Raw genomic sequence first — 24,679 nt, 5'->3', positions numbered from 1 at the left:
CTCTTCTTGGCCCCCTTCCGGGCTACTACAGTCCAGCCCTCAGACATATCAGCCGGAGCGGGTGGCAGAGGTCGAGGCTCAGTAGATGCGGTCTTCACCGGGCCTTTCTTCTTCTTGGCCTTTTTAGACCTTTGCTCCTTTGGTGCCGGATTAGCCGGCGCCATCAAAGTGGATGCGACAGGGTCCACTTGCGCCTACTTTGGGCTATCCACCTTGCGCTTGTCCGCCGCTAGCGGAGGTCGCAGATTTCTCTCCGGTGGTAGCCGATCTTTAAAGGCTTCCAGCCTGGTGGAGACCATAGTGCCCACTATGTCCTCCACAGCAATAGACTCCGTGGGAGTGGGTCGCAAGTCCGCTGCTCTAGACCGCTCCAACTCCGCTCTCAAAAGGGCAAACTCCTTCCGCAACTCCACCAACTCCGACTGCAGTCGCGAGTTTGTTGCCTTGAGGATATCCACTTCCTCTGATGCCGTCCTCTTTGCCAGAGTATTAACGGCAGAAGAGATAACTCCGGCAGCGTCTTTAAGGGCCCTAGTAAATGTGCCCTTCAGATTCCCCGACTTGCAGGCGACTCTATTGATTATAGCCAAGCTATCAGATACTTGGCTACGCAAGTCGGAGACCATATGCTCCTCACCGCAAAGTTCCAGGGGCACATCCGAGAGCCTAGAACTTGCTCTAGTTTGTATCGCCGCGGAGATTTCAGCAACTTCCTCCTCCGCCCTCAGCCGGCGCTCCTCGCGCTTGGCATCGTTTAGCGCCTTCTTTCCAGCAGCTAGCCCTATATTCTCATCAGGAATATTTGGTACGACCACGACTCCCTCTGGCCGAAGCAACCTTCGCTTTCGGCTTGTCTCTGTCTCCCCATCCGCATCCGAGGATTCAGAGTTACTCTTCCTGTGATGGCGCCTCTTTCTGTCCTTTCGGAACTGCGCTTTAGCCCCCTCGATAGCATTGGAGCCGTTCGACCCAACAGACATCACGCCATCGGCGTCTGACTCGGAAGCCGCACAGAAACGGCCTCGCGACGAAAGTGACGACCTGGACCTATCTTTTATAATAGAGGCAACCTCCTCATGGTCCAGACGCTCTAACACGACTCGCGCATCCTTCAACCCCCCTCCTATTGGCACAAGTGCCGGACTTTTGCCCCTTTCGAGCAAAGTACTCCCTACGCCTTTCTCGGGCACAACTACTACTCCGCCCATCTCGGGCAACAACAGATCACCGCCCTCCTCGGGCCTCCCTACGTCATCATTTTGGGTTTTTAAGTTAACATTTTCCATTTTGTTCCCACGAGTGTGGGGGAAAAACGGTCCATCCGAGCAGTGCCCCCTGTACTCGGATAAGCCTATTACGCCAGGGTGTCGGCCGGTACCCTGGCGGGACCAGCAGTAGCGACTGATCTCCCCATCAGCCATGAACCCCTCGCGCTGCTTCGCCGCTTGGGTTGGGGTAATTTTTCCTCGCAGCCCGGCCGGTAAAGGCAAGGCCCTCAGTTCCATTCCTGATTACGAGACATGACCGCAACCAAGAGTGGAGTTCCGATATTTTCGGCGCTGGCACATCACTGCACCTGCGTGGCGGTAGGGTGAGTACACACCACGCACGCCCTCCGGTTCCTCACACTGTGACCTCTGCATGACAGAGGACACGCGAAGAACCACGCCGGATTATTAGCCAGCGAGCAATCATTACCCAAGGACGAATCCTGTAGGCACCAATTACTCGCCGCCCAGGGTGCACCGGTCCGCAACACTGTTCGTCCCCCCCGAACGACAAGCATTCGAGAAAGGGCCAACAGCGGGTGAACACACGAGGAGGTCATCCGACCAAGCACCCCAACCTAACCTGACATTTTTTTTTTTTTTTTTTTAACGTGAGGAAATCCTTTTACGGATACCGGCCCGAGTGGGGACTCGAGCGGGTTATGTGGGACTCATGGACCGGCTGAAGGCCAATCCCAATACCCACTAAAACCTCACGGTGCTCCTCCTCGACCGCCACTGACCGCGAGACGCGGGGACTAGAATCGTCCACGAAACGCGGCGGCGGGAGCCTGCTAGGCACGTCGCGGAGTCAAGTGTGTGTGGGCACCCTCGACGGCCTGCTCGGAGTAGCGCGCGGGAGCAACCTGCGCGCGCCTACTCGGGCCAGGTTGGTAGGCGGCCAGCTTCCCCAAGCTGACCGCCCTCTGGCACATTAGGGCGGAAGGCGGCGATCGTGTGCCGCCCTCCGGCGACCCGGTCTCTTACGGCGGATGGCGACTTCGGCAAAAGCCTCCCTCGCCCGTTCCGCCGACTCCTTCTCGAGCACCACTGCCTCGCAGAAGGATGAGACCGCATCCCACGACGTCTCGCTGCCGGCCATAGCCTTGACCACGGCCGGCAGGGAAAGGTCGTCCCCTATGACGTCGCGCAAAGCGCGACGTTGAGACGCCCAGGCTGAGCACACCTCCAACGTGTGCTGGGCCGTCTCATCGAGGCAGTCGTCGCAGTGGTGGCAGCGAGCGTCGGGCTCCCTCCCGGCGATCCGACACAAGTAACCCCCGAAGCAGCCATGCCCCGAGAGCACCTGTGTCATGCGGAAGGTTAGGACGCCGTGACGCCGCGCTAACCACTGGCGGAACACTGGACGAACAGCCTCGATCGTCCTCAGGCCGGCAGTTGATGTTGCCAGCCGAGTTTCCCACAACTCCATTGCGGCTACCCGCACCTCCTCAGTGCGTACCTGGCTTGCCGGTTCCCCGGACACTAGGCCTATTATTTCTTCATTTGGTTCATATATTTCATTATTTTCCATAATTTTAATTATTATTATTATTTGAGAATCAATAATTAATCAACGAATAATCCTATTTTCATTAAATATACCATCCTCTATAGAATGATATCAAAATTTACCTCCTTCTGAACATTCTTATAATGAATAATAATCCTTTTTTAACCGACTTCTGTAAGAAAAGGAGGTTATCAATTCGACTGTATTTTTTTTTTTTTTTATGTTTGTTACCTCATAACTTTTAACTGGGTGAACCAATTTTAATATTTTTTTTTTATTTAAAAGGTATAGCTTCCCGAATGGTCATATTTTTTTTTTGTCCATGTCTGACAATGGTATCCATGAGAAAATCACATAAGTCTTAAATTTGCATTATGCATGTGCGCGACTAATAGCCGAATAACTCAATGTCGCGCCAACCGATTTTGATGATTCTTTTTTTATTTGAAAGGATACACTTCAAGGATAATTTGGTGAAAGTTTGGTTAGGTTTCGATTATGGAATCCGGAGAAAATTGAGAAAGTTTGTTTTTGTTGGTCAAAAATTAATTATACTGTAATAGTTACAAGCAAAAACTTTTTAAATTGATGTCAGAAGTGAGATTCCTGATCGTTGCATTTCTTTTCAACCAATCTCAAAAAAGAGGATGTTCTCATTTTCAACCAACTTCAAAAAAGGGAGATTCCGAATTCACCCGAATACTTTTTATGTTTGTTCTTGTCAATATACCAAAATGTAACTTTGCACAAAAATAATAGCTAATTAAATGAAGTTTTACACAGAACAATCATAACCACTCGTTGACAACCACTACCATCACCATCACCACTCACACCACATTCCTCAAATAATACCTATCAATTGAATAATTTCATTATTATTTTTTATTTCTATTTTTATTAGTTTAATAATTATTTTATTTTTAATTATAAAAATAATTTTAATTTTTAAAAAAATAAGAAAAATAATTTCAAAAAATTTTTTGAAAATGATAAATAATCTTTTTTCAATTTTTGATCCTTCAACAAATTTATTTAATTTCCCATTTAATTGAATTAGAACATTTATTGGATTATTATTTATTCCTTTATCTTTCTGATTTTTTCCTAATCGTCATTATTTATTATGAAATTTTATTTCTAATAAACTTCATAATGAATTTAAAACTTTATTAGGACCAAATAGAATTAATGGATCAACTTTTATTTTTATTTCATTATTCTTTTTTATTTTATTTAATATTTTTTTAGGTTTATTCCCATATATTTTTACTAGAACAAGTCATCTTAATATATCCCTTTCATTATCTTTAACATTATGATTAAGATTTATAATGATTAAATAATACACAACATATATTTATTCATATAATTCCTCAGGGAACACCAACTATTTTAATACCTTTTATAGTACTAATTGAAACTATTAGTAATATTATTCGACCTGGAACTTTAGCAGTTCGATTAACAGCTAATATAATTGCAGGTCATTTACTTTTAACTTTATTAAGTAATACAGGTATTAAAATACTTAATTATTTATTAATTATTTTAATTATTGTTCAAAATTTTATTATTAATTCTTGAATCTGCCGTAGCAATTATTCAATCTTATGTAATTTCTATTTTAAGAACTCTTTATTCTAGAGAAGTAAATTAATGTCTAATCATAATCATCCCTATCACTTAGTTGACTATAGACCTTGACCCTTAACAGGAGCTATTGGAGTAATAACCTTAGTAACTGGTTTAGTAAAAAGATTTCATAATTTTAATATAAACTTATTATTTATTGGATATATTATCGTATTATTAACTATATTTCAATGATGACGAGATATTTGTCGAGAAAGAACATTCCAAGGAAAACATACTATTATAGTATCAAAAGGTTTACGGTGAGGAATAATTTTATTTATTATTTCTGAAATCTTTTTTTTTCAAATAATTTGTTCTATTAATGGAGAAGCTCTATTTTGGTAATTTAAATTAGATCAGGTTGCCATTTCTAAAAAAAGGATATTCCTTTATAAATGGGGTTTAAATCCATTACATATAATCTGCCATATTAGAAATTTCTTAAAATAGGAAGTTCATTATAAGAATGTTCAGAAGGAGGTAAATTTTGATATCATTCTATAGAGGATGGTATATTTAATGAAAATAGGATTATTCGTTGATTAATTATTGATTCTCAAATAATAATAATAATTAAAATTATGGAAAATAATGAAATATATGAACCAAATGAAGAAATAATAGGCCTAGTGTCCGGGGAACCGGCAAGCCAGGTACGCACTGAGGAGGTGCGGGTAGCCGCAATGGAGTTGTGGGAAACTCGGCTGGCAACATCAACTGCCGGCCTGAGGACGATCGAGGCTGTTCGTCCAGTGTTCCGCCAGTGGTTAGCGCGGCGTCACGGCGTCCTAACCTTCCGCATGACACAGGTGCTCTCGGGGCATGGCTGCTTCGGGGGTTACTTGTGTCGGATCGCCGGGAGGGAGCCCGACGCTCGCTGCCACCACTGCGACGACTGCCTCGATGAGACGGCCCAGCACACGTTGGAGGTGTGCTCAGCCTGGGCGTCTCAACGTCGCGCTTTGCGCGACGTCATAGGGGACGACCTTTCCCTGCCGGCCGTGGTCAAGGCTATGGCCGGCAGCGAGACGTCGTGGGATGCGGTCTCATCCTTCTGCGAGGCAGTGGTGCTCGAGAAGGAGTCGGCGGAACGGGCGAGGGAGGCTTTTGCCGAAGTCGCCATCCGCCGTAAGAGACCGGGTCGCCGGAGGGCGGCACACGATCGCCGCCTTCCGCCCTAATGTGCCAGAGGGCGGTCAGCTTGGGGAAGCTGGCCGCCTACCAACCTGGCCCGAGTAGGCGCGCGCAGGTTGCTCCCGCGCGCTACTCCGAGCAGGCCGTCGAGGGTGCCCACACACACTTGACTCCGCGACGTGCCTAGCAGGCTCCCGCCGCCGCGTTTCGTGGACGATTCTAGTCCCCGCGTCTCGCGGTCAGTGGCGGTCGAGGAGGAGCACCGTGAGGTTTTAGTGGGTATTGGGATTGGCCTTCAGCCGGTCCATGAGTCCCACATAACCCGCTCGAGTCCCCACTCGGGCCGGTATCCGTAAAAGGATTTCCTCACGTTAAAAAAAAAAAAAAAAAAATGTCAGGTTAGGTTGGGGTGCTTGGTCGGATGACCTCCTCGTGTGTTCACCCGCTGTTGGCCCTTTCTCGAATGCTTGTCGTTCGGGGGGGACGAACAGTGTTGCGGACCGGTGCACCCTGGGCGGCGAGTAATTGGTGCCTACAGGATTCGTCCTTGGGTAATGATTGCTCGCTGGCTAATAATCCGGCGTGGTTCTTCGCGTGTCCTCTGTCATGCAGAGGTCACAGTGTGAGGAACCGGAGGGCGTGCGTGGTGTGTACTCACCCTACCGCCACGCAGGTGCAGTGATGTGCCAGCGCCGAAAATATCGGAACTCCACTCTTGGTTGCGGTCATGTCTCGTAATCAGGAATGGAACTGAGGGCCTTGCCTTTACCGGCCGGGCTGCGAGGAAAAATTACCCCAACCCAAGCGGCGAAGCAGCGCGAGGGGTTCATGGCTGATGGGGAGATCAGTCGCTACTGCTGGTCCCGCCAGGGTACCGGCCGACACCCTGGCGTAATAGGCTTATCCGAGTACAGGGGGCACTGCTCGGATGGACCGTTTTTCCCCCACACTCGTGGGAACAAAATGGAAAATGTTAACTTAAAAACCCAAAATGATGACGTAGGGAGGCCCGAGGAGGGCGGTGATCTGTTGTTGCCCGAGATGGGCGGAGTAGTAGTTGTGCCCGAGAAAGGCGTAGGGAGTACTTTGCTCGAAAGGGGCAAAAGTCCGGCACTTGTGCCAATAGGAGGGGGGTTGAAGGATGCGCGAGTCGTGTTAGAGCGTCTGGACCATGAGGAGGTTGCCTCTATTATAAAAGATAGGTCCAGGTCGTCACTTTCGTCGCGAGGCCGTTTCTGTGCGGCTTCCGAGTCAGACGCCGATGGCGTGATGTCTGTTGGGTCGAACGGCTCCAATGCTATCGAGGGGGCTAAAGCGCAGTTCCGAAAGGACAGAAAGAGGCGCCATCACAGGAAGAGTAACTCTGAATCCTCGGATGCGGATGGGGAGACAGAGACAAGCCGAAAGCGAAGGTTGCTTCGGCCAGAGGGAGTCGTGGTCGTACCAAATATTCCTGATGAGAATATAGGGCTAGCTGCTGGAAAGAAGGCGCTAAACGATGCCAAGCGCGAGGAGCGCCGGCTGAGGGCGGAGGAGGAAGTTGCTGAAATCTCCGCGGCGATACAAACTAGAGCAAGTTCTAGGCTCTCGGATGTGCCCCTGGAACTTTGCGGTGAGGAGCACATGGTCTCCGACTTGCGTAGCCAAGTATCTGATAGCTTGGCTATAATCAATAGAGTCGCCTGCAAGTCGGGGAATCTGAAGGGCACATTTACTAGGGCCCTTAAAGACGCTGCCGGAGTTATCTCTTCTGCCGTTAATACTCTGGCAAAGAGGACGGCATCAGAGGAAGTGGATATCCTCAAGGCAACAAACTCGCGACTGCAGTCGGAGTTGGTGGAGTTGCGGAAGGAGTTTGCCCTTTTGAGAGCGGAGTTGGAGCGGTCTAGAGCATCGGACTTGCGACCCACTCCCACGGAGTCTATTGCTGTGGAGGACATAGTGGGCACTATGGTCTCCACCAGGCTGGAAGCCTTTAAAGATCGGCTACCACCGGAGAGAAATCTGCGACCTCCGCTAGCGGCGGACAAGCGCAAGGTGGATAGCCCAAAGCAGGCGCAAGTGGACCCTGTCGCATCCACTTTGATGGCGCCGGCTAATCCGGCACCAAAGGAGCAAAGGTCTAAAAAGGCCAAGAAGAAGAAAGGCCCGGTGAAGACCGCATCTACTGAGCCTCGACCTCTGCCACCCGCTCCGGCTGATATGTCTGAGGGCTGGACTGTAGTAGCCCGGAAGGGGGCCAAGAAGAGAAAGCCAGCTCCTAAGCCGAAAGCGCAAAAGGCTAAAGCGCAAAAGGAGCCAAAGTTGCGTCGTCCTAGATCGCAAGTTGTGACGATTAAGTTGCAGCCAGCCGTCGCCGACAAGATGTCGTATAGCGATGTCCTTACCCGGGTCAAGGAAAGTATAAAGTTGGAAGACCTGGGTATAGAGGACCTGAGATTCCGTGTTGCGTCTACTGGCTCTAGAATGCTAGGCGCTAGAATGCCTGGCGCCAACACTGCTGAGAAGGCGGATGCGCTAGCTGAGAAGTTGCGTGGGGTTCTCAGCCCCGAAGAGGTCCAGGTGTCGAGGCCAGTGAAATGTGCGGAATTGAGGATGTTTGGCCTCGATGACTCCGCCACTGCTGAGGACATGACGGCGGCAATAAGCCGAGTTTCCGGCTGTGCTGCGGGTAATATAAAAGTCGGAGAGATCCGACAGGACCGGGCCGGTCTAGGAACAGTATGGGTCCGATGTCCTGTCGGCGCAGCGCAGAAGATTAGCGGGGCGAGACTACTTGTTGGCTTCGTCTCTGCTGGAGTGAGGCTGTTGATGCCCCGTGCGCAACGTTGTTTCCGTTGCCACGAAGTGGGCCACATGGCTGCGAAGTGCAGTAGCCAGGTGGACCGCAGCAAACAGTGTTTCCAGTGTGGCCAGACCGGGCATCAGCAGAGATCGTGTTCGGCAGAGCCTCATTGTCCGGTGTGTGAGGCGGCGCAAAGGCCCGCTAATCACATGTTGGGGAATGCTGCCTGTGGAAAGGCTAGCACCAATAACGGTGGAAAGCGCAGACGAGTGCCGGCAACATCGGCCAGGTCTAATATCCCAGCTGGGCCTCAGGAGGTGCAACACATGGAAGACCAATAATGGCTCTCCGTGTGTTGCATGCGAACATTAACCACTGTGCTAGGGCCCAGGACTTATTGGTCCAAAGCCTGGCGCAGTGGTCTATCCAGGTGGCGGTTGTTTCGGAGCCCTACAGCGTTCCCGACAGAGACAACTGGGTAGCTGACAACACCGGGGTGGTGACTATTATCACCCAGGTCGCCGCGGGCTCCCCGCCTTTCTCACGTGTAGAGAGTGGTGTGGGATGCGTCGCCGCACTTGTCGGCAACCTAGTTGTCGTAGGGGTCTACTTTTCCCCCAATCGAACTCTCGCGGAGTTTGAAGAGTTCCTTATACGATTGGGGGAAACGGTAGAGCGATTTCGTCCGGCGGAGATGTTGGTGGCCGGCGATCTCAACGCGAAGTCCAGCGTGTGGGGCATCGCAACGACGGATGTGCGTGGTGTGACGCTGTCGGAGTGGGTTGTTGCCACCGGTTTGTCTGTGCTCAACCGAGCGACCAAGAACACGTGTGTGCGAAGGCTGGGCGGATCCGTCGTGGACGTTTCGGTCGCGAGCCCGGCCCTAGCATGTCGTGTTCGGGGCTGGCGAGTGCTGGATGATGTGTCTATGTCGAGGCGAGAACGCAGCTGCAGGAGGAGATCGGTCGTGTGAAAGGCGAGTCGCACGACCGGTTGATCGCGGGGATAGACTTAGACCCGTACGGCACACCTTACCGAATGGTGCTCGGTAGGTTACGGGCTTGGGCACCACCACTGACACAGACACTCCAACCGGACGTACTCCGAGGGGTTCTGTCGTCGCTATTCCCGCAGCGGGCCAGTTTTGCACCACCCAGTATGGCCCGCCCTGCAGCGCGTGAGGAGGAAGAGGAGGACGACGTGGACAGCGTCACACCACCGGTGGAGGAGGAGGAGCTCGAAGAAGCTGTACGCCGATCTCGGCTCAAGAGCACCGCCCCGGGCTTGGATGGCATTCCCGGCCGGGCGCTAACTCTGGCCCTCAACACCTTAGGGCCCAGAGTGCGAGGACTATTCACTGCCTGTCTGGCTCAAGCCATAATTCCACAGCGGTGGAAGACAGGCAGGTTAGTCCTCATCAAGAAGGAGGGTCGCCCGGCGGATTCAGCCTCCGCCTACAGGCCCATCGTGCTCTTGAGCGAGATCGCCAAGCTCCTTGAGCGTGTTGTAGCCAGGAGGCTACAACACCATTTGGAGGGGACAGGTCCGGACCTCTCGGACCACCAGTATGGCTTCCGTAGGGGGCGATCGACGGTGGATGCCATACTGGAGGTAAAGTCCTATGCGCAGGATGCGGTGGCCCGAGGCAATGGAGTCTTGGCGGTGTCTTTAGACATCGCCAACGCCTTCAACTCCCTGCCATGGCCCTGCATAAAGGAGGCACTGTTATACTATCGTGTGCCTCCATACCTGCGCCGCGTCATCGGAGCTTACCTGTCCGGTAGGTCTGTGACCTTTCCAGCTCCTGGAGGAGGTTGGAAGGAGTTCGTTGTGTCGGCCGGTGCTCCACAAGGATCGGTGCTGGGTCCGATCCTCTGGAACATCGGATACGACTGGGTGCTGCGGGGCGGCACCCTGAGGGGGATAAAGGTCCTCTGTTACGCCGATGACACGCTGGTCTTGGCGCAGCAGTGGACCTATCGAGAGGCGGCAGTCCTCGCGACTGCTGGAGTTGCGGAGGTAGTCGGCCGCATAAAGCGGCTGGGCTTGGAGGTCTCCCTCAACAAGTCCGAGGCAATCTACTTCCATGCTCCTCGAAAGGGCCCACCGGCAGATGCCCACATCGTCGTCGGTGGCGTCAAAATTGACGTTGCCCGGAGCATGAAGTACCTCGGACTTGTTCTGGATGGTCGGTGGAGTTTTCGGGGCCGCTTTACATCTTTGGCCCCGAAACTGTTGAAGACAGCGGCGGCACTGGCGCGCCTTTTGCTCTTTTGGATGCTCTTTCTCTGGCGTCGGTCTATTGCCGGCGTCGAGGCCTAGCGTCCGGGGAACCGGCAAGCCAAGCACGCACTGAGGAGGCGCGGGTAGCCGCGGTTGAAATGTGGGACACTCGGCTGGCAAATCCATCTGCCGGCCTGAGGAAGATCGAGGCTGTTCGTCCAGTATCCGCCAGTGGTTAGCGCGGCGTCACGGCGTCCTAACCTTCCGCACGACACAGGTGCTCACGGGGCATGGCTGCTTCGGGGGTTACCTGTGTCGGATCGCCGGGAGGGAGCCCGACGCTCGCTGCCACCACTGCGACGACTGCCTCGACGAGACGGCCCAGCACACGTTGGAGGTGTGCTCAGCCTGGGTGTCTCAACGTCGCGCTTTGCGCGACGTCATAGGGGACGACCTTTCCCTGCCGGCCGTGGTCAAGGCTATGGCCGGCAGCGAGACGTCGTGGGATGCGGTCTCATTTTTCTGCGAGGCAGTGGTGCTCGAGAAGGAGTCGGCGGAACGGACGAGGGAGGCTTTTGCCGAAGTCGCCATCCGCCGTAAGAGACCGGGTCGCCGGAGGGCGGCACACGATCGCCGCCTTCCGCCCTAATGTGCCAGAGGGCGGTCAGCCTGAGGAAGCTGGCCGCCTACCAACCTGGCCCGAGTAGGCGCGCGCAGGTTGCTCCCGCGCGCTACTCCGAGCAGGCCGTCGAGGGTGCCCACACACCCTTGACTCCGCGACGTGCCTAGCAGGCTCCCGCCGCCGCGTTTCGTGGACGATTATAGTCCCCGCGTCTCGCGGCCAGTGGTGGTCGAGGAGGAGCATCGTGAGGTTTTAGTGGGTATTGGGATTGGCCTTCAGCCGGTCCACGAGTCCCACATAACCCGCTCGAGTCCCCACTCGGGCCGGTATCCGTCAAAAGGCCTTGGTGAAAGTTCCTTTAAGGTTGCCCGATCTGCTGGCAACCTTCCTTATCACCGCTAGGCTGTCCACCACCTGATTTTGTAGGTCAGACGCAAGTATGGCTTCGTCCTGCTCTTTCTCGGATGGTAGAGACATGTCCGAGAGCCTGGAGCTAGCCCTGGCCAGTACGGCCGCAGCGCTGTCAGACACCTCCTGTTCTGAACTCAGCGGCAACTCCTTCCTTTCTGCCTCACCGAGACCTTTCCGTCTCCTCATGGCAACCACTTTTGGCGCCGGTCTATCTGGCTCTCCTTCACCAGAAGACCCCGACTGATCGATCGGCTTCCGAGGCCTCTTCCGCCTGTCCTTCAGGTATTGTGCCCGTGTCCTTGACTTCTCCGACACCATCGACACAAAACTTTCAGTATCTGAGTCCTTTGACTCCAACGCTCCCCACAACCGTCCATATGATGATCCGGACCCTCGTCTCGACCTGACACTACCGACAGTCGACATTCCGTCATCAACGTCCAATCTGGTCAGAACCACTCTCGGCTCCTTCCACACTCCTACGTTCTGGCCATCACCAACTGACCCCTCCGCAGCGACACCAACGATCCAACGATCGACACCAGTTTCAACTGAATCCGAGCGAAGAAAACAGAAAAAATCGGTTTTCGCCACTTACCGCCCGCACCTTCCCGCGCATTCCCGCGGGTTGTATACCACCTTGAAGGCCCCTCGGAGCCCGAACGATCGACACCAGTTTCAACTGAATCCGAGCGGGGAAAACTGAAAAAATCGGTTTTCGCCACTTACCGCCATCGACACCAGTTTCAACTGAATCCGAGCGGGTAAAACTGAAAAAATCGGTTTTCGCCACTAACCGCCGGCACCTTCCCGCGCATTCCCGCGGGTTGTATACCACCTTGAAGGCCCCTCGAAGCCCGAACGATCGACACCAGTATCAACTGAATCCGAGCGGGGAAAACTGAAAAAATCGGTTTTTTCCACTTACCGCCCGCACCTTCCCGCGCATTCCCGCGGGTTGTATATCACCTTGAAGGCCCCTCGGAGCCCGAACGATCGACACCAGTTTCAACTGAATCCGAGCGGGGAAAACTGAAAAAATCGGTTTTCGCCACTTACCGCCCGCACCTTCCCGCGCATTCCCGCGGGTTGTATACCACCTTGAAGGCCCCTCGAAGCCCGAACGATCAACACCAGTTTCAACTGAATCCGAGCGGGGAAAAGTGAAAAAATCGGTTTTCGCCACTTACCGCCCGCACCAGACTGTGCCACGGTTCGCATCGTTCTCTGTATTACTGTACGTTTTAAAAATTGATTACGAGTTGATAGTCAGCGGAAAGAAGACAACCGTTCGAAGATACCAAGATACACAAGATATATTGTGGATACGATCAAACAACCAGTGAAAGACGTGATATAGTGGAAACAAAAAACGACCGTTAGTGTGTTTTATCTTGTGACATTTTTTAAAAAATACAGCATTTAAAGTGATCTAACTCATGAACTGTGTCTAGTGCAAACTAAATATAAAGTTTGTGGACTATACAAGGAAATACATAAATAAAAAAGTGCTTTATAAATAAATCGATAAATTTCAACAACTCTTTAAGCACCCAACGCCATCTTCTGGAAGGAATTAGAACCAAGTGATATATAATCCTCCGATAAAGTTTGTTATTGGGTACCAGTTTTCGAAATCAAGTCACAAGAGGTCGCTTTTAAACATTATAGAAACTTATGGGATTTTGTTATTGCAAATATTTCCCAAATTAAAATAAAATAAAATAAATATTTAAACTCATAAACATGGAAGAAGTCTTAAGCGCTCTACGAAAAATTCAAAGCGAACTCGACGAGCACAAAACTATGATTTTAAAAAATGGAAAACAAGTAACAGAACAAGTTACACAGAACATTAACAGCATATTAGATGAAAAAATAAAATCTTGGGAAGAAAAGCACGAGCACCTTAAAATTGAACTGGATAGTCAAGAAAAAAGAATATATTTCCTGGAAAAACAATCAAGACAAAGAAATATCGTGTTATTCGGTCTAGAAGAAAATGAATCGTCATATTCAAACTTAGAAAATATCTTAATTAGTTTTATTGATAAGCACTTCAATGTAAAAGTCGATCAGAGGGACATACAGGAAGCTAGAAGAATAGGCAAAAAAGGAGATAAACCTAGACCAATAAAAATCACACTTTTAACACTTGGCATTAAAATAAATATTCTAAAACAAAAGAAAAAGCTCAAAAATACTCCATACTATATAAAAGAAGACTACCCAGAGCATATTTTGAAGAAACGGAGAGAATTACAAGAGCAAGTGAGGATTGAAAAAGAAAAAGGAAACTCAGCAATCATTGTCTACGATAAACTAAAGTTCCTTAACAATAATCCGAAGACTCCTTCAAAAAATAAAAGAATGCTTTCCAACTCACCTGGAAATGGAAACAACGAACCAAATATACAGTTTAATAAAAAGAACAAGACTAGGAGTAATTTTTGCAGATCGTCCAGCCTTTCCGAGGGGCCAGTAAAACCGGGTATACTGAACTTCTTTAGCGCAAAAAGCTCAAACTATCCCTCGAAGAAGCTTGAAGAAGCAGACAACGTCTTGTAGCCATTAATACCCCCTTCTCACAAAGAAAAATCGCAAAAAATTATTAACGAATCAATTCTTCCAATCCGGCCGGTCACCGTGGAAGATCAAGACCAAAACCCTCCAAAGTTACCAAAACTAAAATGCAACAACAAGTTATACATAATAACGTACAATGTCAGATCTCTATCATCTTACGAACGCCTGCTAGAACTAAATGAAGCACTAAAAGAAATAAAGTATGACATAATAGGCTTATGTGAAATAAGACGCGCTGGCAATAAAATAGAGGAGTATAAAAATTTCATTCTGTTCCATACCGGATTTAAGTCTGCGATATATAGTATTGGGTTTTTAGTAAACAAAAATCTCAAAAACAATATCGAAAGCTATATTGGATTCACCGAAAGAGTAGCACTACTAAATATCAAATTAGACGAAGTGCAAATGTCCATTATACAAGTCTATGCACCCACAGAAAAAGCAAGCGAAGAAGAAGTTGAAAAGTTCTACATGACAATTAACGAGGCAGTAAAGTCAGCACATAAGCTATATATTCTTATGGGAGACCTAAACGCTAAAATAGGACATCCCAAGCAAGAAGAATATCTTATCACAAAGCCAAATGGATATGGAACAAGAAACACAAGAGGACAGAGATTGATAGATTTCGCCATTGAAAACAAACTCGCAATTTTAAATACTTATTTTAAGAAAAAAACTAAAAACAAATGGACCTGGCAATCACCAGATGGCAAATATAAAAACGAAATCGACTTCATACTATCAAACACACCACAAATCTTTGAAAATATAGAAGTTTTGAATATAAATTACCCAACTGACCACAGGGCAGTTAGAGGTACAATAAAGTTAAAATACGTAAAAAAGAGTCGAAATCAATACAAAAGTCAATGTGCCGACTTAAAAAACGAAGATGAGATAAAAAAATATAAAGAAAGTCTCATGTCTTACAAATCTCACTATCGTCTAGATTTACAAAAAAATCCATCTATACAAACATATTACGACAACTTACTAAATATAATCACCAAAAGTTTACATGCCGCAGGAAATACTCACAAAATAGCCGGTTTCAAACCAAAAATTATGTCAGAACGTACGTTAACTTTACTAAAAAGAAGACAAGAGCTTCAAAAAACAAAATACAAAACTCGAGCAATGAAAAACAAACTCGCAGCTCTATACAAATTAGCGAGCAAATACATAAAGAAAGATTATACCGACCACAGATATAACACTATCCACAAACATCTAAAGCAAACAGGAAGCACAAAAAAAGCTTACAAAGAGCTTAGGACGAACAAAACCTGGATTGATGGTCTAAATCGTAAGGGTACTAGGTCATACAATCGTAGAGACATAATCTCAACTGCTACTGATTTCTATAAGAGCCTTTACCGTGCACAAGCGCCTTCACATGATAATAACTATCTAGACAATAATTCTGTAATGACCAACACAAATGATATACCAAGAATCGAAGTGAGTGAAGTCGAAAGTACGTTGCTACACCTAAAAACAGATAAAAGCCCTGGATCGGATTATATTACAAATGAAGCATTAAAAATAGGCTCCAAAACGCTTGCCTTACCACTGACGGATCTTTTCAATGGTATTTTGAAATCTGGGGTAACTCCCACTCAGTGGTCAGAATCAGATATTATTTTATTGTATAAAAAAGGCGATCCAAACGACGTAGGAAATTATAGACCAATTAGCATGTTACCAAGTATTTACAAGCTGTTCTCCTCATTAATAAATCAGAGAATCAGCAAGACATTGGATGCAAGTCAATCGGTAGAACAAGCAGGGTTCAGAAAAGGCTATTCCACAGTCGACCATATCCACACTCTAGAGTTACTAATACAGAAGTATCAAGAAATGAGAAATCCACTCTACATTGCCTATATAGACTACCAGAAGGCTTTCGATACAGTTTCACATGACAGTATATGGCATTCACTGACAACGCAGAAGGTGGAAGATAAATATATCAAAGTTATTAAAAGCATATATGGAAAATGCAAGAGCAGAATAAAATTAGAAACAGTAGGGCCTTGGTTCCCGGTCGAAAGAGGAGTAAGACAGGGAGACCCTCTGTCACCAAAACTATTCATAGCAATACTAGAGTCGATCATAAACCAACTCGATTGGAAAAAATCCGGTTTAAAAATTAGAAACGAATACTTAAGCCACTTAAGATTTGCAGACGATCTTGTCCTGTTTTCAGAGTCAGGCTCAGAACTACAAAGCATGATAAAATCACTCAACAATGCAAGCAAAAAAATTGGTCTGGAAATGAATAAAACCAAAACCAAGTTAATGACAAACAGCACAGAAATAGATATAACAGTAGAAGGAATACCGCTTAAATATACAGAACAGTATATATATCTTGGCAAACAAATTGGTTTCGAGCGAATAAGTAATGACCTAGAGGTGGAGCGACGAGTACAGCTTACGTGGAACAAATATTGGGGCTTAAAAGAAATATTTAAGAGCAAAATGTCAGTAGAAATAAAAACACATGTCCTGAACACCTGCCTTTTGCCATGCTTATTATATGCTTGCCAGACTTGGAAGTTTAATACAAAAACAAAAAGAAAAATATTAACTTGCCAAAGAGGTATTGAACGCAGCATGCTAAGCATCAAAAAAATGCAAAAAATAAGACACACAAAAATAAGAAATGTAACAAAATCTACAGATGGGCTAGTAAAAGCACTATCACTAAAATGGAAATGGGCCGGCCATGTAGCGCGCCTACAAGACCATAGATGGACGAAAAAAGTTACAGCTTGGCCGGGACCACACGGACACCGTAGAAAAGGGAGGCCCCACGCTAGGTGGGAAGACGATATAATTAAGACAGCTGGAATAAATTGGACACAAAAAGCCCAGTCAAGGGAATACTGAGCATCTTTGGAGGAGGCCTTCACCTGCACAGGGGTTCTTGCATAACATTCATAAATAACATAAATAAACAGAAAGTAAAAATATGAATAAATAAATCAAAATAATAATTTCGACAATATATATATATATATATATATATATATATAACAAGAAGAAAAATATATAGTAAAATAAAAAAAAAATAAATAAATAAATATATATATAGAATGAGAAGAACTGAGAAAGTAAAATTAACTCATGGAAAAACTAATCAATTATATACTAACTTCAATACTAACATCTACTGAAAAAAAATTTGTATTTTTATCTTATGAAATGTACTACTAACTAAGAAGCAAGAAATAAAAGGCTTTTTATTTTTATTTTTATTTTATTTTATTTATTACCGCCCGCACCTTCACCTTCCAACTTCGGGTTGTATACCACCTTGAAGGCCCCTCGGAGCCCGAACGATCGACACCAGTTTCAACTGAATCCGAGCGGGGAAAACTGAAAAAATCGGTTTTCGCCACTAACCGCCGGCACCTTCCCGCGCATTCCCGCGAGTTGTATACCACCTTGAAGGCCCCTCGAAGCCCGAACGATCGACACCAGTTTCAACTGAATCCGAGCGGGGAAAACTGAAAAAATCGGTTTTCGCCACTAACCGCCGGCACCTTCCCGCGCATTCCCGCGGGTTGTATACCACCTTGAAGGCCCCTCGAAGCCCGAACGATCGACACCAGTTTCATTTGAATCCGAGCGGGGAAAACTGAAAAAATAGGTTTTTTCCACTTACCGCCCGCAACTTCCCGCGCATTCCCGCGGGTTGTATACCACCTTGAAGGCCCCTCGAAGCCCGAACGATCGACACCAGTTTCAACTGAATCCGAGCGGGGAAAAGTGAAAAAATCGGTTTTCGCCACTTACCGCCCGCACCTTCACCTTCCAACTTCGGGTTGTATACCACCTTGAAGGCCCCTCGGAGCCCGAACGATCGACACCAATTTCAACTGAATCCGAGCGGGGAAAACTGAAAAAATCGGTTTTTTCCACTTACCGCCCGCACCTTCCCGCGCATTCCCGCGGGTTGTATACCACCTTGAAGGCCCCTCGGAGCCCGAACGATCGACACCAGTTTCAACTGAATCCGAGCGGGGAAAACTGGAAAAATCGGTTTTTTCCACTTACCGCCCGCACCTTCCCGCGCATTCCCGCGGGTTGTATACCACCTTGAAGGCCCCTCGGAGCCCGAACGATCGACACCAGTTTCAACTGAATCCGAGCGGGGAAAACTGAAAAAATCGGTTTTCGCCACTAACCGCCGGCACCTTCCCGCGCATTCCCGCGGGTTGTATACCACCTTGAAGGCCCCTCGAAGCCCGAACGATCGACACCAGTTTCATTTGAATCCGAGCGGGGAAAACTGAAAAAATAGGTTTTTTCCACTTACCGCCCGCAACTTCCCGCGCATTCCCGCGGGTTGTATACCACCTTGAAGGCCCCTCGGAGCCCGAACGATCGACACCAGTTTCAACTGAATCTGAGCGGGGAAAACTGAAAAAAATCGGTTTTCGCCACTTACCGCTCGCACCTTCCCGCGCATTCCCGCGGGTTGTATACCACCTTGAAGGCCCCTCGGAGCCCGAACGATCGACACCAGTTTCAACTGAATCCGAGCGGGGAAAACTGAAAAAATCGGTTTTCGCCACTAACCGCCGGCACCTTCCCGCGCATTCCCGCGGGTTGTATACCACCTTGAAGGCCCCTCGAAGCCCGAACGATCGACACCAGTTTCAACTGAATCCGAGCGGGGAAAACTGAAAAAATCGGTTTTTTCCACTTACCGCCCGCACCTTCCCGCGCATTCCCGCGGGTTGTATACCACCTTGAAGGCCCCTCGGAGCCCGAACGATCGACACCAGTTTCAACTGAATCCGAGCGGGGAAAACTGAAAAAATAGGTTTTCGTCACTTACCGCCGGCACCTTCCCGCACATTCCCGCGGGTTGTATACCACCTTGAAGGCCCCTCGGAGCCCGAACGATCGACACCAGTTTCAACTGAATCCGAGCGGGGAAAAGTGAAAAAATCGGTTTTCGCCACTTACCGCCCGCACCTTCACCTTCCAACTTCGGGTTGTATACCACCTTGAAGGCCCCTCGGAGCCCGAACGATCGACACCAGTTTCAACTGAATCCGAGCGGGGAAAAGTGAAAAAATCGGTTTTCGCCACTTACCGCCGGCACCTTCCCGCGCATTCCCGCGGGTTGTATACCACCTTGAAGGCCCCTCGAAGCCCGAACGATCGACACCAGTTTCAACTGAATCCGAGCGGGGAAAACTGAAAAAATCTGTTTTCGCCACTTACCGCTCGCACCTTCCCGCGCATTCCCGCGGGTTGTATACCACCTTGAAGGCCCCTCGGAGCCCGAACGATCGACACCAGTTTCAACTGAATCCGAGCGGGGAAAACTGAAAAAATCGGTTTTCGCCACTTACCGCCCGCACCTTCCCGCGCATTCCCGCGGGTTGTATACCACCTTGAAGGCCCCTCGGAGCCCGAACGATCGACACCAGTTTCAACTGAATCCGAGCGGGGAAAACTGAAAAAATAGGTTTTCGTCACTTACCGCCGGCACCTTCCCGCACATTCCCGCGGGTTGTATACCACCTTGAAGGCCCCTCGGAGCCCGAACGATCGACACCAGTTTCAACTGAATCCGAGCGGGGAAAAGTGAAAAAATCGGTTTTCGCCACTTACCGCCCGCACCTTCACCTCCCAACTTCGGGTTGTATACCACCTTGAAGGCCCCTCGGAGCCCGAACGATCGACACCAGTTTCAACTGAATCCGAGCGAGGAAAAGTGAAAAAATCGGTTTTCGCCACTTACCGCCCGCACCTTCACCTTCCAACTTCGGGTTGTATACCACCTTGAAGGCCCCTCGGAGCCCGAACGATCGACACCAGTTTCAACTGAATCCGAGCGGGGAAAACTGAAAAAATCGGTTTTCGCCACTTCCCGCGCATTCCCGCGGGTTGTATACCACCTTGAAGGCCCCTTGGAGCCCGAACGATCGACACCAGTTTCAACTGAATCCGAGCGGGGAAAACTGAAAAAATCGGTTTACGCCACTTACCGCCCGCACCTTCCCGCGCATTCCCGCGGGTTGTATACCACCTTGAAGGCCCCTCGGAGCCCGAACGATCGACACCAGTTTCAACTGAATCCGAGCGGGGAAAACTGAAAAAATCGGTTTTCGCCACTAACCGCCGGCACCTTCCCGCGCATTCCCGCGGGTTGTATACCACCTTGAAGGCCCCTCGAAGCCCGAACGATCGACACCAGTTTCAACTGAATTTAACTGAATTGAATAGAAAATATATTAATCATAAATTTTCTCTAATTAATAAAGCTGAAATTAATCAACCAATGTTATTAATTGAAGAAAAAGCTATTAATTTACGTAAAGAAGTTTGATTAAATCTTCCTACAGCTCCAATTATTACATTAAAAATTATAATAAAAATTAAAAAAATAAAATTTATATTATAAGATAATAAAATTATTGGTGAAATTTTTTGTCATGTTATTAAAATAAATCTATTAAATCATGATAATCCTTCTATAATATTAGGAAATCAAAAATGAAAAGGAACAGAACCTATTTTTATTAATATTGCAGAATTTATAATAATTGATAATAAATCATTAATAAATATTTTTATAAGAAATAAATTCAATAGGATAGAAAATAAAAAATTAATTGATGCAATAGATTGAGTTAAAAAATATTTTAAGGAAGCTTCTGAATTTAATAGATTATTGGGGGAAGAGATTAAGGGGATAAATCTAAGTAAATTAATTTCTAAGCCAATTCAGCATCCTAATCATGAATTTGATGAAATAGAAATTATAGTTCTGAAAAATAAAATAAATAAGAAAAATATTTTATTGGAATTATTAATTAATAAAATAAAAAATAAGAATAAAATATTCTGAAGATGAATTTAAATTCATTATAAAAAAATTATATTTTAGTGTAAAATGCACAATAATTTTTGTCTCGTGTGTGTCTCACTGTCGTGTGTGTTCTCTGTCATGCAGAGGTCACAGTGTGAGGAACCGGAGGGCGTGGTGTGTACTCACCCTACCGCCACGCAGGTGCAGTGATGTGATAGGAGCTGTATTTGCTATTTTAGGGGGTTTTGTTCATTGATATTCTCTATTTACTGGATTATTATTAAATCCTTATTTATTAAAAATTCAATTTATTTCCATATTTATTGGTGTTAATTTAACATTTTTTCCTCAACATTTTTTAGGATTAGCTGGTATACCCCGTCGTTATTCTGATTACCCAGATAATTTTATATCATGAAACTATGAAAAAATGCTCAGAAAAAAGAAATGAAGAAAAAGATTTCAGAAATAATAAATAAAATGAATGAATGAAAAACTTAAGCCCACGTAAGTTGTGGAAATTTCTGGAATCGCTAGGCATTGGCCGGCAACGTAAGGATTTGAATTGCAATCTAGACGTTGATGCCTTGAATAAACACTTTGCCTCGATAACATCTATGGACAACACAATTAAAGCAAATACATTGAATTATATCAACTCCTTGCCGTCTCCCACAATCGTTCCTTTTAACCTTGCTTCTATAACCTCATCCCAGGTAAGAAACAGTATCCTAGCCATCAAATCTGATGCTTCTGGTTATGATGGCATCAACCGCATTTGCCCTTGGAAGTCTTAGTTCCAGTCATTACCCATATTTTAAATTTTTCTATTTCCCATAACACTTTTCCCAGTTTGTGGCGCATTGCCCGCGTTATCCCCATACCCAAAACCAAAGATCCAAAATCCTTCTCTCACTACCGTCCTATCTCCATCCTTCCTTTCTTGTCAAAGGTCTTGGAACGTATTGTTTTTCAGCAACTAAATCAATATCTATTTGACAACCATATATTATCCGAGTTCCAGTCTGGATTCCGTAACGGGCATAGCACAGTCACTACTTTGATTAAAGTTTGTGAAAACGATATCAGACTTAGCATGGACAAACAAAATCTTACAGTCATTGCTTTGCTGGACTTTAGCAACGCCTTTAATTCTGTTGATACTGATCTCTTGGTTGCTGTTCTGCGTTCAATAAATATCTCTCCTGAAGCCACTGAGTGGTTCAGAAGCTATTTATGTGATCGGCAACAGTACGTTCAAGCCAATGACAAGTCATCTTCCCTTTGCTCTCTTTCTGCCGGTGTTCCCCAAGGTGGTGTCCTGTATCCTCTCCTTTTCTCCATTTTTATTAATTCAGTTTCCCAAAATCTCTCGCTCTTCCTTTCATCTATATGCTGACGACCTTCAAATTTACTTAGCCGCCCCGTTTGATGATGTTAGTGAGGCTATTCATAAGCTTAACGAAGATTTGCGGAATGTTAGTAGGTGGAGCAAATCTTTTGGCTTAACTGTCAATCCTGCCAAGTCACAGGTCAGTATTATTGGTGGCTCTAAGCAACTAAAAAAACTTGACCAGAATAGCCTCCCTGCTATACAGTTTGGCGGCGTCGATTTGAGCCTGAGTCCATCTATTAAGAACCTTGGTATTATTATAGACAATTCCCTATCTTGGTCAGTACAGATAGCTGAGGTTACCCGTAAATTATTTGCCACTATCGGATCGCTCAAACGATGGAAATATTTCCTACCTATAAAGACCAAAACTGCTCTAGCTCATTCACTACTGTTACCGATTTTAGACTATGCTGATTCGTGTTACCCAGACTTATCTGAGGAACAACTAAATAAACTAGAGCGGTTACAAAATCTATGTATTAGATTTATCTTCGGTTTACGTAAATTTGATCATGTTTCTGATCATCGTCGTCAGCTTGGATGGCTTCCTATCCGACATCGCCGAAATTTCCGCATGCTGACTCTCCTCTATTCTATCCTGTACAACTCTCTTTCTCCCTCCTACTTAAAAGATCGATTTTGTTTCCTAGGTGCCGATTCACTTCTTCACCTCCACCTTAGATCCCGTTGTGATAATCTCCTTAAATTACCAACTTTCCATACCCTATTTTATTCTAAGTCTTTTACTATGAAATCTGCAATTCTTTGGAATGAACTTCCTACAGAAGTTCGTCATTCCAAATGTCTATACAGTTTTAAAAATCGTCTGAAAGAGTACTTATTTAATTTAGTATAATAGTTTATATTTATTTATTTTTTTTAATATTATGTGTCGGAGACTAAGGTGATTGGGACCGGAGCTTGTTCCGATCCCACTTCTGATGTAGACAGATATGACCGACATCGTACTTCTAATTCGGGCGTGGTAATTATAAGAAATGTTATCTTACTCTTGACGTGAAGCTTGGAGCAGTGCCGTGGACTTGTGACCACAACTGTAGGCTTAAGGGATCCCTTTACAGTACTAACACTCGCCTTTCACTGCTCCAGCCCAGTATAATTGCAAATAGGTCTTAACCACATTTGTAATTGAAGTAGTCGAGGTTGGCCAGCGGTGGAGCACGAGTAGTGCACCGAGCCGTGGTAGAGCCTCGACTGAGCGTACGTCCGTGCGGTTGGTTTTATGTGATTGTCATCGATCGGTGTGACGTCAGAGTGACAGGCAACACCATCTGGTTTTGACAACTGGCAACTTAAATAATCTGCTTCCCTGATACGGCCAATCCTGACATGCGCGCGTCCTCGAGCGCTTTTGCCTTCAATAGTGCTCGATTTAGCCTGCCTAAGAATAATAATCCAACCATACCACTCCTACTGAGATCACTACTACTTTATTCCGCTCGTCCAATCCTGACACATTAACCTAACACTATCAAATTGGACCTAATCTAACCTAACACTATCAAATTGAACAGGACGGGCGAGTCCTTTCGACCAATTCGACTAACTAAACCTTCGACACAACCTAAGGATGAACCGGATGAATGTGTCTCTTCGACCAGCCACACGTGCATGACCCTTCAAACTTTCGACCCTACGACGCTACGACCAACTAACCCTTCGATCAACCTAAAAATGAAGTTGATGAATGTGTCCTTTCGACCAGCCGCTATCAGCTGCATGGCCCGGACAACACTATCCCTTCGACCAACTAACCCATCGAACAACCAAAGAATGAAGCGGATGAATGTGTCCCTTCAACCAGCCGCTATCAGCTGCATGGCCCGGACGACATTATCCCTTCGATCAACGAACACCTAAGAATGGACCGGATGAATGTGTCCCTTCGACCATCAGCCATCAGCTGCATGGACCGGACGACATTATCCTTTCGACCACCGTATATGACCTCAAGAACATAAACCATGGCTAAGGTGTCCCTTCGACCAGTCGCCATCTCAAATGACGACATGGACCGGACGGCCTTACCATGAAACCGTAACCAAAGTGTCCCTTCGACCATTCGCCATCTCGTATGACGACATGGACCGGACGGCCTTGCCCTGCAACCACTTACCACCTCCTATGGCCCGTACACTGTGCCAGCGACCCTACAGTATCTACGTTCGTCAACCGTTATCCACTCTCGTCACGATCACACCAACTGTTACATGAACCCGACACACACTACCTGTTTAG

General features: G+C 46.9%; 3 protein-coding genes across 3 annotated transcripts; all 3 read left to right on the top strand.

Moving 5' to 3' along the window:
• Window positions 1-6,516: 6,516 nt before the first annotated feature.
• LOC146526632 (uncharacterized) lies at window positions 6,517-8,679 on the top strand. The gene has a single exon (XM_085206922.1). The coding sequence runs from the start codon at window positions 6,517-6,519 to the stop codon at window positions 8,677-8,679; it is 2,163 nt and encodes a 720-aa protein (XP_085063048.1).
• Window positions 8,680-13,147: 4,468 nt separating this feature from the next.
• LOC146526631 (uncharacterized) lies at window positions 13,148-14,285 on the top strand. The gene has a single exon (XM_085206931.1). The coding sequence runs from the start codon at window positions 13,341-13,343 to the stop codon at window positions 14,160-14,162; it is 822 nt and encodes a 273-aa protein (XP_085063057.1). The 5' UTR covers window positions 13,148-13,340; the 3' UTR covers window positions 14,163-14,285.
• Window positions 14,286-14,588: 303 nt separating this feature from the next.
• On the top strand, window positions 14,589-17,081 carry LOC146526630 (uncharacterized). The gene is made up of 2 exons (XM_085206921.1): window positions 14,589-16,791; window positions 16,873-17,081. The coding sequence occupies exons 1-2, from the start codon at window positions 14,589-14,591 to the stop codon at window positions 17,079-17,081; spliced, it is 2,412 nt and encodes an 803-aa protein (XP_085063047.1).
• Window positions 17,082-24,679: the final 7,598 nt, after the last annotated feature.

This window comes from Heliconius melpomene, unplaced genomic scaffold (genome assembly GCF_056956725.1).
Source record: "Heliconius melpomene rosina isolate 202511_hmr_F unplaced genomic scaffold, ASM5695672v1 ptg000039l, whole genome shotgun sequence".
NCBI lineage: Eukaryota > Metazoa > Arthropoda > Insecta > Lepidoptera > Nymphalidae > Heliconius > Heliconius melpomene.
The sequence above is the reverse complement of the archived record's forward strand: the minus strand, read 5'-3'. Positions and strand labels throughout refer to the sequence as shown.